At 44.9% G+C, this 14478-nt stretch overlaps 1 protein-coding gene and 1 long non-coding RNA gene across 3 annotated transcripts in view; one reads left to right on the forward strand and one right to left on the reverse strand.

Moving 5' to 3' along the window:
• The window catches only part of LOC137351613 (insulin gene enhancer protein ISL-1-like), a 30283-nt gene extending 17661 nt beyond the window's left edge, over positions 1–12622 (forward strand). The window contains exons 3-6 of the mRNA XM_068016226.1: positions 5525–5781; positions 6405–6679; positions 10015–10146; positions 10704–12622. Coding sequence (XP_067872327.1) covers positions 5525–5781; positions 6405–6679; positions 10015–10146; positions 10704–10820 — 781 coding nt within the window. The 3' untranslated portion in view covers positions 10821–12622. The remainder of the gene's footprint in view (positions 1–5524; positions 5782–6404; positions 6680–10014; positions 10147–10703) is intronic.
• The window catches only part of LOC137351614 (uncharacterized), a 73624-nt gene continuing 69798 nt past the window's right edge, over positions 10653–14478 (reverse strand). The window contains exon 4 of one of the 2 annotated variants that reach the window (XR_010969523.1): positions 10653–11219. This is a non-coding gene — a long non-coding RNA (uncharacterized lncRNA). Of the gene's footprint in view, positions 11220–11469; positions 11972–14478 lie in introns of those variants that run through there. The other variant, XR_010969524.1, reaches the window with a different exon arrangement.

A 14478-nucleotide genomic window follows, 5' to 3' on the forward strand; every position in this document is an offset into this window, starting at 1 on the left:
ATTTCTTTCTTCTGTTTCCAATCTTTATTCTTCTCCCCAGAGGCACTGGCTCTTACTGCAGCACAGTTCCATGTACATCAGTAGCTTTCCAATATCAGTTTCAAGTGGTCATGTTTGAACCAGCACAGTGATTGTTAGCAGGCTATTCACCAAACCCAAGCCTGAGTTCAACAACACTCATACTGCTGCTTTTTCCCCCTTTCTCACCTTAGGTTCATTAAAGCCAATTGTAGGGTTTGAAGCTTCATTGAACATATTTTGGAGCTGAGTTAGTTGGTCTGAGACAATGGCCAGAATTTTACGGTGGGCAGACGGAGCCATCCGCAGACCGAAATGTCGATAGCGATCCTGCCTCCGCCGGGCCTGGAGATCCAGACCGGATTTTACAGTCCACAGGCCCTAAATTGGTCTTGGCCGGGACTTCCACTTCATTGAGGCAGGAAGTCCCGCCTAATGGAGCTGCTGACCAATCAGCGGGCCGGCAGCTCTTAGTTCCATCAGCACCACCGGGAGCGGTGGCCACTGCTGGGACTGCAACCCAGCTGAAGAATGAAGATGATGGGGAGCACCGAAAAATGGGTAAGTTTTTGGAGCCTCTGTCGGGGCAATTGCTTGGGCTCCGGCGAGGCCAGGGCGCGGGGCACGTTGGGCGCTGGGGGCAGTTGAGGCTTCAGGTGCGGCCCTTCGTCGGGCACAAGCCTTCCGATCAGGATGGCCCTTGGCGCCACCCCTGGCCAGGCCGTCAGAAGGCCGCCTACTTTTATCAGTCGGTTTTTCTGCAGCCTTAGCCGCCCACCTGCCAACTGTATAAGCTCCGTGGCGGTGGGCGGAGACCCTTAAGTGGCCATTAATTGGCCACTTATGGGCCTTGATTGGCCTGGGGCAGGCCGTTCCTCACTGCTGCTGCCACACATAAATTGACAGCGGAGGCGGGAGTGGGTTGGGAAGGGCCCCCCGAACCTCCCACTCCATTTTACGCATGCTCCCCCACCACACTACTCTTTTTGGGGGGGGGCGCAAAATTTCGGCCAATGGGCTGGATATCGTGGTTGGTGGCAAAGCAACGGCACTTGTCGCTGACCTTGATGAAAACAGCCACCACATATCTAGTCATTTCTGTGACATGGATTTCCCCTTTTCTGCTGTCGGCTTGAATCAGGCTCAAGGTCAAGAGTATCTCCAGGCATCCAGCAGCAGTACTGTCGTCAAGCAAGGTAAGTAGCCAATCACATTGAACTATTCTCACAGACAGCAAACCAGGTGGTAAAAGCCACTGAATCCCTTCATTTTGAACAATGGGTAGGCGGTGGCGTAGTGGTATTATCACTGGACTGGTAACCCAGAGACCCAGGGTATTCCTCTGGGGACATGGCTTTGAATCCCACCACAGCAGAAGGTGGAATTTCAATTTAATTAATAAATCTGGAATTAAAACTAGTCTAATGATGCCCATGAAACCATTGTCGATTGTTGTAAAAACCCATCTGGTTCACTAATGTCCTTTAGGGAAGGAAATCTGCTGTCCTTACCTGGTCTGGCCTACATGTGACTCCAGACCCACAGCAATGTGGTTAACTCTTACATGCCCTCTGAAATGGCCTAGCAAGCCACTCAGTTGTACCTAACCGCTACAAAGTCAATAAAAAGGAATGAAATCGGACGGACCACCCGGCATCGACCTAGGCACCGGAAACGACAACGGCAAACCCAGCCCTGTCAACCCTGCAAAGTCCTCCTTACGAACATCTGGGGGCTTGTGCCAAAGTTGGGAGAGCTGTCCCACAGACTAGTCAAGCAACAGCCTGACATAGTCATTCTCACGGAATCATACCTTACAGACAATGTCCCAGACACTGCCATCACCATCCTCGGGTACGTCCTGTCCCACTGGCAGGTCAGACCCAGCAGAGGTGGTGGCACAGTGGTATACAGTAGGGAGGGAGTTGCCCTGGGAGCCCTCAACATCGACTCCGGACCCCATGAAGTCTCATGGCATCAGGTAAAACATGGGCAAGGTAACCTCCTACTGATTACCACCTACCGCCCTCCCTCAGCTGATGACTCAGTACTCCTCCATGATGAACACCACTTGGAGGAAGCTCTGAGGGTGGCAAGGGCACAAAATGTACTCTGGGTGGGGGACTTCAATGTCCATCACCAAGAGTGTCTCGGTAGCACCACTACTGACCGAGCTGGCCGAGGCCGAAAGGACATGGCGGCTAGACTGGGTCTGCGGCAGGTGGTGGGGGAACCAACACGAGGGAAGAACATACTCGACCTCGTCCTCACCAATCTGCCTGCCGCAGATGCATCTGTCCATGATAGTATTTGTGGGTGTGACCACCGCACAGTCCTTGTGGAGACGAAGTCCCGCCTTCACATTGAGGATACCGTCCATCGTGTTGTGTGGCACTATCACCGTGCTGAATGGGATAGATTTCGAACAGATCTAGCAATGCAAAACTGGGCATCCATGAGGCGCTGTGGGCCATCAGCAGCAGCAGAATTGTACTCAACCACAATCTGTAACCTCATGGCCTGGCATATCCCCCACTCTACCATTACCATCAAGCCAAGAGACCAACCCTGGTTCAATGAAGAGTGCAAGAGGGCATGCCAGGAGCAGCACCAGGCATACCTCAAAATGAGGTGTCAACCTGGTGAAGCTACAACCCAGGACTACTTGCATGCCAAACTGCGTAAGCAGCATGCGATAGACAGAGCTAAGCGATCCCATAACCAACGGATCAGATCTAAGCTCTGCAGTCCTGCCACATCCAGCCGAGAATGGTGGTGGACAATTAAACAACTAACTGGAGGAGGTGGCTCCACAAATATCCCCATCCTCAATGATGGGGGAGCCCAACACATCAGTGCGAAAGATAAGGCTGAAGCATTTGCAACAATCTTCAGCCAGAAGTGCCGAGTTGATGATCCATCTCGGCCTCCTCCTGAAGTCCGCAGCATCACAGATGCCAGACTTCAGCCAATTCGATTCACTCCACGTGATATCAAGAAACGGCTGAAGGCACTGGATGTTGCAAAAGCTACGGGCCCTGATAAAGTTAAGGGGCGGCACAGTGGCGCAGTGGTTAGCACCGCAGCCTCACAGCTCCAGGGACCCGGGTTCGATTCTGGGTACTGCCTGTGTGGAGTTTTCAAGGTCTCTCTTTGACAGCGTTGGTTTTCGTCGGGTGCTCCGGTTTCCTCCCACAGCCAAAGACTTGCAGGTGATAGGTAAATTGGCCGTTGTAAATTGCCCCTCGTGTAGGTAGGTGGTAGGGAATATGGGATTACTGTAGGGTTAGTATAAATGGGTGGCTCTTGGTCGGCACAGACTCGGTGGGCCGAAGGGCCTGTTTCAGTGCTGTATCTCTAAATAAAATAAAAATAAAATAAAATATTCCGGCAATAGTACTGAAGACCTGTGCTCCAGAACTTGCCGCGCCCCTAGCCAAGCTGTTCCAGTACAGCTACAACACTGGCATCTACCCTGCAATCCTGCAATGTGGAAAATTGCCCAGGTATGTCCTGTACACAAAAAGCAGGACAAATCCAACCCGGCCAACTACCGCCCCATTAGCCTACTCTCAATCATCAGTAAAGTGATGGAAGGTGTCATCAACAGTGCCATCAAGCGGCATTTGCTTAGCAATAACCTGCTCAGTGACACTCAGTTTGGGTTCCTCCAGGGCCACTCAGCTCCTGACCTCTATACAGCCTTGGTTCAAACATGGACAAAAGAGCTGAACTCAAGAGGTGAGGTGAGAGTGACTGCCCTTGACATCAAGGCAGCATTTGACCGAGTATGGCATCAAGGAGCCCTCACAAAACTGAGGTCAATGGGAATCAGGGGGAAAACCCTCCGCTGGCTGGAGTCATACCTAGCACAAAGGAAGATGGTTGTGGTTGTTGGAGGTCAATCATCTGAGCTCCAGGACATCACTGCAGGAGTTCCTCAGGGTAGTGTCCTGGGCCCAACCATCTTCAGCTGCTTCATCAATCACCTTCCTTCAATCATAAGGGGATGTTCGCTGATGATTGCACAATGTTCAGCACCATTCGTGACTCCTCAGATACTGAAGCAGTCCATGTAGAAATGCAGCAAGACCTGGACAATATCCAGGCTTGGGCTGATAAGTGGCAAGTAACATTCGTGCCACACAAGTGCCAGGCAATGACCATCTCCAACAAGAGAGAATCTAACCATCTCCCCTTGACATTCAACGGCATTACCATCGCTGAATCCCCCACTATCAACATCCTAGTGGCTACCATTGACCAGAAACTGAACTGGAGTAGCCATATAAATACCGTGGCTACAAGAGCAGGTCAGAGGCTAGGAATCCTGAGGCGAGTAACTCACCTCCTGACTCCCTAAAGCCTGTCCACCATCTACAAGGCACAAGTCAGGAGTGTGATGGAATACTCCCCACTTGCCTGGATGGGTGCAGCTCCAACAACACTCAAGAAGCTCGACACCATCCAGGACATATCAGCCCGCTTGATTGGCACCCCATCTACAAACATTCACTCCCTCCACCACCAACGCACAGTGGCAGCAGTGTGTACTATCTACAAGATGCACTGCAGCAATGCACCAAGGCTCCTCAGACAGCACCTTCCAAACCCGCGACCTCTACCAACTAGAAGGACAAGGGCAGCAAATACATGGGAACACCACCACCTGCAAGTTCCCCTCCAAGTCACACACCATCCTGACTTGGAACTATATCGCCGTTCCTTCACTGTCGCTGGGTCAAAATCCTGGAATTCCCTTCCTAACAGCACTGTGGGTGTACCTACCCCACATGGACTGCAGCGGTTCAAGAAGGCAGCTCACCACCACCTTCTCAAGGGCAATTAGGGATGGGCAATAAATGCTGGCCTGGCCAGCGACGCCCACATCCCATGAATGAATTTTAAAAAAGTTAAATTTTACCGGTAGCAAAATAAAGGTTTGGAACATACAGATGGGATTAAGGTTGAAGCTAAATTATCATAAATTTAAAATTGTTTTAAAAAATGGTATTTATTATAATTGAGAAATATAACATTCAACAAATACAAAATTGTTTTTTTTTCAGGGCCAGTGAGGCTGTTTAGCAATAAATGTGAACTTAGTATGCCATCAAAAAACCCAGTTATCCCTCATTCAACAAAGTGTAAATTTTTCAAGAGTTTTTACAGGCAGTCTAAGACCATAAGAATGGAAATTCTCGTCAGTTCAGTGATTTTTAATTGATTGTAATCTCAGGACCTCAACAGTGCATCCTGTGGAGAAATGTAGAATCACTGACAACAACCTCTGGATTTCCGTGCTTAACTGCGCACGTGTGGACTCCAGAGGTTGCTGTCAGTTTCAGAGGACCAATGATGGCGAATGCTGATAATTTTACTATCATTACTACCATAAAATCCCAACCAAGATACTTCAATAATTTTCTTCAGTCTGAAGTAATGTAGCTTTAAGATGTTCTACACAACAGCATTATGATCCTCATATTTTTCTGCTGTTCCTTAGAAAATTTTCTGTCAGATGTGCTCAATGTCAGACTGGATTGTTATCTTCAGACTTGGTTCTCAGAGCTAGAGGGCTCATCTATCACCAACAATGCTTCTGTTGTGTAGCCTGCAATCGGCGGCTCCTGCCTGGGGATGAGTGCAGATTGCGATTAGACGGGCCCTACTGTATTGAGGATGGCTGGCTTCCAGATCCCAGCTTAACTCAAGAGGATCCTTTGAGTTCTATGTCGGACAATGGCAGCTCGTATCTATCAGGTCAGTTGATGTTCGTGCACACATTGCATCACATAATCCCAAGGGTAGAAAGGTAATAATGGTAAATGATATGTGTGCTTGTCTGGTGCCTTGTCAATTCCACAGCACAATATTGGCAGCCTCATTTGTGCCAAGTCTACATAACAGAAATATTTCAAGTAGAAAGTTTCCTGTAAAATGCACAGGCTGCCTCTTTTACTCTGTTAGGCCAATTCCACAGCACCTTCAACAGCACAACTGGTTGCACTTCATGTTGTAAAAAGGCACTGGGCAAAGCCACTGTATTTCCCTCGGAGAGGATGCTGGATGCTATCTCTTGAGACGATTCCTTACTGCTCTGGGATTCCTTGCTGCTCTGCACTGAGTCATCCTTTGTATCATCACCAAAGTGTGATGGCAGTAATGTAGTGTCAAGGGGATATCGGAGAGGTTGGATGTATGGGAAATAGTAATGTGATACCAGTGTAACAAGAGGTGCTCTTCAAAGGCTGGTGTTTTTAGCACAGAGTAAAAAGTCTTATCTTACATCAGTGCAATCTTATGGATATGCTGATATTTGACACAGTGAAAATCTCCCTCTGATTCAATTTTCTTTTGTTGTGGAACATTTTGTTTCTCATTAGAGAAATTCAAGGCCTGCCAGTCAACACTGCGAGCTCCAAAACACTCTGATAAGATAACCCGTGTGCGGACCGTGCTGAATGAGCAGCAGTTGCTCACATTACGGACCTGTTACGCTGCAAACCCCCGACCGGATGCACTTATGAAGCAACAGCTCATAGAGATGACAGGACTCAACTCCAGGGTCATCAGGGTCTGGTTTCAGAATAAACGGTGCAAGGACAAAAAGAAGAGTATACTGCAGAAACATACAGACCAGTGCAACAGGAACAAAGCAGTAAGTGCACATTATGTGTGTGTGACAATAGTATTCGCATTTATATTCTTTTATTCTACTCCACTTTTTTCCACTACTCTTCTTACTCAGGCATAGTTTCACCCATGGAAGTTATCTTCCATTAGTTAATCCAATAGACATTTTTCACATGAGTCTTGACTGGATGCTGGCGCAGAATCGATGGGCCAAGTGGCCTCTTTCTGTGCTGTAAACCTTCTATGATTCTATGTGTGCGTCAGTAGGCATTTTGACCATGGAGGGTATCATAGCCAAGATCAACCTATTGTTTCTTGATACCCACATACACAGACTTTCAGCACTAGTTCCTGACAGCAATCAGGAGTAGAAACCTTGGGTAGTTTACCCCTCTCTAATCTGAGCACTGAGGCCAGCTGTAGCACTCCTATCCCTGTCTTGAACGATATTTTAACACAGCAGACCAGGGATCCCACTAGGAGCCTCCTGGTTCAAATGGATCAGTCGCTTACTGTGTATACTGAGTAGGCCACGGGGTCGGGGTGGGGGAGAGGGGGGGGGGGGGGGGGGGGGTTGGTGGAAGCCTACTACTGTATTCTTAACTATCAGCATGTTGAAAATCTTCCCTTAATTGTAACGCATTGAATTTTATAATTGGAAAATGGAGCATTCAAGAAAAAAGGTGAAGCTTTTTAATTTTTGTTTTTAAAATATTCTATAGGATAAAGATTATATAGGACATCACAGCCAAGTCTGGCATGGTTTTCAGCCAGCATCCCTGCATGTATTCTTCTAGCAGGGGTCACTGGATAGTATTCACCCTAGGGAACCCTTAATCACATTCCTTCTCCCTAGAATGGAGATGCTGGAGCCTGACTGTTGTTCTAGCTAACTCAGTACAGACCAGACAAACATAGGACCTTCCAGGAGAACAGTTACTCAGAATCATAGAATCATAGAATTGTTATAGTGCAGAAGGAGGCCATTTGGCCCATCGTGTCTGCACCGGCTCTCTGAATGAGCCATTTAGTGCCATTCCCCAGCCTTCTCCCCATAACCCTGCACATTCTTCTTTTTCAGATAACAATCTAATTCCCTTTAGAATGCCTCGTTTGAACCTCCCTCCACCACGCTCTCAGGCAGTGTATTCCAGATCCTAACCACTTGCTGCGTGAAGATGTTCCTCATGTCGTTTTTTACTTCTTTTGCCAATCACTTTAAATCTGTGCTCTCTCGTTCTTGATCCATTCACGAGTGGGAACAGTTTTTCCATATCCATTCTGTTCAGACCCCTCATGATTTTGAATACCTCTATCAATTCTCCTCTCAGCCTTCTCTTCTCCAAGGAAAACAGTACCAACTTCTCCAATAAAAACAGAAAGTGCTGGAAATACTCAGCAGGTCAGGCAGCATCTGCAGAGAGAGAAGCAGAGTTAATGTTTCAGGTCTGTGACCTTGAAAAGTTTCATATCATCCACAAATTTTGAAATTGTGCCATGTACACCATAGTCTAGGTCATGAATATACATTAGGAAGAGCAAGGGTCCTATCACTGACCCCTGGAGAACTCCATTACAAACCTTCCTCCAGCCCGAAAAGCATCCATTAACCACTACTCTCTGTTTCCTGTCACTCAGTAAATTTCGTATCCATGTTGCTACTGTCCCTTTTATTCCATGAGCCATAATTTAGTTCATAAGTCTGTTGTGTGGCTTCACATCAAATGCCTCCTGGAAGTCCTTGTACACCACATTAACAGCATTGCCCTCATCAACTCTCTCTGAGCCATTACATCGGAATTTACAATCGGGATAAAGGTGCATTTCTGCTGTTCTGATATCATAGTGCCATTATGAAACTAAAGTGATGAGCATTCCATATAGTCACTGATGACAAATTTGGTAGCAAATATAAAATGTCTGCTGAGTGTGAATTATTGACCAGACATACTTAAGAAAATAGCAGGACTTGATGTAAATTGGCCACATTGTTGCTTTGTCCCCGATAAGCAGTTTCCAAAATAGCAGCTTGTCACTTCTGGAAAGAAAGGAGTGGCAGACAAAACATAATGGGAGTATGCAACCAATTTGTAAGTTCATAAAATCTTTATTAAATTGAAATGTATAATAGACACAGCTTAAATAAACAAAATTATCCCATACCTATTGTGGAAACAGAAATATCCATTCCACTTACTCGGGAACTTATTTTTGACTTGGTCTCCCACAAGTTCTGGGATCTCCCTCAGTTCTGAAATCAATTGAAACTCCTTTGTTCTGCATTGTGTGTTCACTACTTAACACCACAGGCAGCATTTCCCCTCCAGAGGCAAACAAAAAAGAGGTTGGGACCATTTCTGTGTCCGGAACCCATCCACGGTGGGTGGTGAACAGGCGGGGGAATAGCACTAGATGAATTGTTCATCTAGAGAGCCGGTGCAGACGCAATGGCTGAATGGCCTCCTTCTGTGCTGTAACAATTCTGTGATTGTGATTTTCATGGGGTTAGCTCCTTAATTGGCCTAGAGACAGGCTTGATGTCCAATTAAGGACAGTGGGCAGGCTGTTAAAGCTGGAGGGCCAATCAGAGACCTTCCAGCCTAAAAGGAACAGCAGGCTGCAACAAAGGGTAAGTAAGGGAGAGGGCACTTCAAAATGGAGGTTCCTTCTCTCCAACTTTTTTAAACTTAAATTATTATAGGATCTTATACCTAGGCCACCACTGTGGGATGCAGGAGGCGGATTCTCCTCTACTGGTGGGCTGCGATCGGGAGGCTGCCTGTAGGCAGTTAAACTCCTTCAATGAGCCTCAAAAGACTCTTAGCGAGTTGTGGTGGATACCCACTGCGTGCACCCACATCTGGCCTCTGCAAAAATGGCCCATGGCCGGGATGGAGTGAGGGAACCGGCATGCTGACCGGCAGGGCTATTTTTAGCGCCCGCCTGCCTCCGATCCTGGCTCTGGTGGGGGATAAAAATCCAGCTTCATAACATCAGCTGTGCAGCTTTAACTCACTAGAAAAGTACTTTATTTTTCACAATTGCTTGCAACTCTTAAGTATGTTTACCAAATGTAGTGTAGTATGTAGTTGCATGTTATTAATGGAACACGAGATGACCCCCTTGTGGGAGTAAGGACGTCGCAGCAATTACACTTCTCTTCTTTTCCTTTATTGTCCTTTGTCGGAATGTTCCAGAGTGTCTTAAAATAAAAGTAGTTAGTTATTACCACATCAATTAGAGTGTTTCTAAGAACATGTAGTAAATGCAAAGCTTTAAAGTTCTTATCCTCTTCAAATGAGGCATCACTAACATTGTTTTCCCAAGAAAACTATCTTGCTGTTTTTGATTTTTCAACAGGATATCCAGGGGTTGGTTGGGACTCTGATGATAGCTACGAGTCCACTACTGCAGAAAGTGGATTTGCAGTGCAGCCCTGTTGAAGTACAGAGATACCAGCCACCATGGGAAGACCTTAGTTTTACACTGCAGGTAGGCGCAACCACCCTCCGGGCACATTTCCACCACCCACCTGCCCCCAACAACTGGAAAATCAGGCTCTTTGGCCACAAATGGTTGGGTGCTTCAGGATTATTTACCCTCTGCAAGCCCAGCCAGGTCCTTCTCAGCCAGGGGACTGTTCTTCTCATAGTGTATACTGGATTCCAGAGATAAACTAGATCCTGACTGAGCCAGGTAAATGCGAACTCCCTGTGTGGGAGATCCCCATCCCTGGTTCTGTGCCCCCAACCCCACCCCAATGGCACTTGCCTTGAAAGGGATGGTTGGAGGTTCTGCCCCTCACAAGGAACTTTGGAAAATCCTCGAAAGAGCGGAGACCTGGCTGAACCCCACAGATTTTTGAGACCAAGAATACCTCGGATCCTGAATTGTGCCCCCTCTCCCTTTTCTGTAAAGGTAATCACCCTGCACATTCTACAATATTTTCTGCAGGAAGGAGGCAGTGTAATCTTTGTGCACATTTAAGGTTTTTTTTTATTTTGAAGAGATTTATTGTGTTAAAAAAAGCATGATTTTTCTTTCCACAGACAGGCTTTTCTGGAGGAAGATCCCATTCCGTTTGCAGTAGTAGTGAGGTCTCATCTCTTAGTTCTCAACTCTCTGACATACCAAACAGTGAAGAATCGCAACCGTCAGATCTCTGACTTTGTCTGTTTCCTGCTATTTATCAACCCATCTCTGGAAAGCCAACTGAATGGATTTCAAACCTGAACTTTGGTGTAAGATGAATGGATGTTCATGCTACTCTTGGTAGATTAAAAATAATTGAAGGTGGTGAAAAAAGCAAAATCTTTGTCTGATAGCACTATAAAATGTAAAGATAAACCTCATCCCATTCAAAAATTAAAATGAGGCCAATGCGACATTCTAAGCTAACTTGTCCCATGCAGAGAAATAGCTAGACTAATATTACATATTATTCTAACCCGGTCATGTTTCCCACGTCTCCAGTTTTTGTGTACACTTATTACACCCTTTTGTCTGCAGGTTTGCATTATTTCCATCCTTCTTGTCCAATTGCAGTAATTATAATAGGCAGCATTCTATGAATGAAACATAGATTAATTGGATGGAACAAATAGTTTTAACAAAATAATGTTAAAGAAACAAGTCAAATGACTAAGCAATGTAAACTGTAACTATCATTTTGCTGCAGCATTGATAAATGCCCTGCTAAGAATAGTTCAGTGAGTTAACCTTACATTGGAAACTGAGTATTATGCCTGGCTGGATTTTGTGCATTCTCCATAAATTGTTTCAGATAATTACACAAAAATGAATCTATCCATCAAATTTTGAGTGGAATTTTATTCCTACTTTTTGAAACAATTTTACTAAAGCCATAAAATCAAATCACTCATCAAAGAAAGTAGGAAAACAATTAAAGCTCAATTCGTTTTTGAGTTGTAGCAATAAACATATCTAGAGTGTGGCACTGCAACAATACATCAGCCTAACCTGCTGCGCTGTTGCACTGGTCCCAAGAGTTTAAACATTTCTCATATCTGTTTCTATTGCATGGCTGCATTGCTGTGACATACAGTAACTACATTCATTGATCTGCAATGTCTTTACAGTTATCAGATCACAAAATTAATTGGCTGCACAAAACAAATCATGCAAAGAAAAGTTGCAGTTTAATAATAGATTATCTTTTTAGATGGTACATAAATATAAGTTGTTGTTGTAGAGATTAGCGCTTTCCGTGGCTTCCTTATGTTGATCATCTGTGAGAGAAAGCACTGAAGTTTGAAAGCTTTGCACCAGACCTCAAGCTATCAGTGTTCGAGAGAATCTATGTGATAAATAAGTCACTGAAGAATACAAAGAATAAGTTTCCTTCTCGTTCAGAGAAAATTTTAAAAAATTAGAATAAGTACCCCAGTATTATTTTCAATTATAATCAATAACTATATTAGTTTCAACTCTCTTTAGAGACATTTTCCATCGTTGTCTGTATAGTATTCAGTTTTTTGTTTCAGTCGCATTATGCACAAGGGACATTATCCAACATAAAATTCCTTTCAATACAGAGGTAATAATTCTGCTTCTGTGCTCCTAGCACATGTCAGAAACACAAATCGTGAAGTTGTGTACTCCTACAGTGCACAATTTTTCATCCATTAAAAGGAATGGTCAGAAAATCATAAGCTGGCAATCTGCAATTTTGCAGTTTACATTTCTGGCTTGTACCAGAGCGCAGAAGGAGAACTTTTACCTCACAGGCATTAATCTGTTCAAAATAAAATTAAAATAAATGAGTTGATAACTGTTAAGAGTAAAGTGTTTCTGTGAAAAAGGGTTAACCTGACAGCACCAGAAGAAATGAAATCCTAAAGTGTCTTTACTACACCTAGTTAAAATGAACAGGTTAATGACTTTGTTAAGATAGGTTCCGGAAAGTGCCGGAAATGCTCAGGTCAGGCAGCATCTTTGGAGATAGGAACAGAGTTAACATTTCATGTCTGTGACCTTTCATCAGAAAGGTGGTGAAAGGTCACAGACCTGAAACGTTGATGTTGTTTCTTTCCCCACAGATGCTGCCAGACCTGCTGAGCATTTCCGGCACTTTCTGTTCCCATTTCAGAGTTCTGCAGTATTTTGCTCTTAAAATAGATACCAAATGGATTTTACATGAGTTTGTTAACCACTGTGATACCAGAAGATGTTATTCCCTATTTATAGAATGTTTCCACAATAGCATTTATTTTAAAATCTTTGTTTAATTATGGTTCTTGGATATTTATTTATTTATTTATTCCCAACTGTTTCTTATTTGAATAATCTTTTGCTGCAAACAAGGGCATAAAATATTTCCTTTAAGTCCTTTAAACAGAACATAGTAGTTCAAAATCAGAATTCTTTCACAAAACATTGCAGTATGCATCAGTGATTGTGAGCGACTCAGAGATGTATTGTAGTCTGCGAATTGTGCGTCATCAAAGTGTGGAATATTAGTGCAGAGATCTGGAACATTTTTCTACTTTTTACACCTAAAGTCAATATGGAGTATACCAGAAATAAAAACAAGAAATGCTGGAAATATTCAGCAGGTCTGGCAGCATCTGTGGAGAAAGAAGCAGAGTTAATGTTTCAGGTCAGTGACCCTTCTTCAGAACTGGTAAATATTAGAAATGTCAAAGGTTATAAGCAAGTAAAGTGGGGGTGGGGCAAGGGATAACAAAGGAGACGGGGTAGATAGGACAAAGTCACAGAATAGCTGACCAGAAGGTCATGGAGCAAAGGCAAACAATATGTTAATGGTGTGTTGAAAGACACAACATTAGTACAGATAGGGTGTTAACGGACTGAAAATTGAACAGCAGCAAGTACAAACATGAAAAAAGTGGGTAAGCAAACTGAACAAACTAAGATGAAATAAAATAAACACACAAAAAAAACAAAAATAAAAACGAAAAAATAACTAAAAATACAAGTAAAATGGGGGGCCCGTCATGCTCTGAAATTATTGAACTCAATGTTCAGTCTGGCAGGCTGTAGTGTGCCTAATCGGTAAATGAGATGCTGTTCCTTGAGCTTGTGTTGATGTTCACTAGAACACTGAAACAAGCCTAGAACAGAGATGTGAGCATGAGAGTGGGGGGAGTGTTGAAATGGCAAGCAACTGGAAGCTCGGGGTCCTGCCTGCGGTCTGAGCGGAGGTGTTCCACAAAGTGGTCACCCAGTCTGTGCTTGGTCTCCCCAATATAGAGGAGACCACATTGTGAGCAGCAAATACAGTATACTACATTGAAAGAAGTACAAGTAAATCGCTGCTTCACCTGAAAGGAGTGTTTGGGGCCTGGGATAGTGAGGAGAGAGGAAGTAAATGGGCAGGTATTACACCTCCTGCGATTGCAGGGGAAGGTGCCATGGGAAGGGGACGAGGTGGTGGGGTAATGGAGGAGTGGACCAGGAGGGAACAATCCCTTCGGAATGCTGACAGGGCAAGTGAGGGAAAGATGCGTTTGGTAGTGGCATCATGCTGGAGGTGGAGGAAATGGCGGAGGATGATCCTTTGGATATGGAGGCTGAATGGGTGGAAAGTGAGGACAAGGAGAACCCTTTCGCGGTTCTGGGAGGGAGGGGAAGGGGTGAGGGTAGAGGTGCGGTAAATGGGCTGGACATGGTTGAGGGCCCTGTCAACCACAGTGGGGGGGAATCCTCGGTTGAGGAAAAAGGAAGACATATCAGATGCGCTATCATGGAAGGTAGCATCATCAGAGCAGATGCATCAGAGATGAAGAAACTGGGAGAATGGAATGGAGTCCTTACAGGAGCCAGGGTGTGAAGAAGTGTTGT

The sequence above is a fragment of the Heterodontus francisci genome, chromosome 36 (assembly GCF_036365525.1).
Source record: "Heterodontus francisci isolate sHetFra1 chromosome 36, sHetFra1.hap1, whole genome shotgun sequence".
NCBI classification, from domain to species: domain Eukaryota; kingdom Metazoa; phylum Chordata; class Chondrichthyes; order Heterodontiformes; family Heterodontidae; genus Heterodontus; species Heterodontus francisci.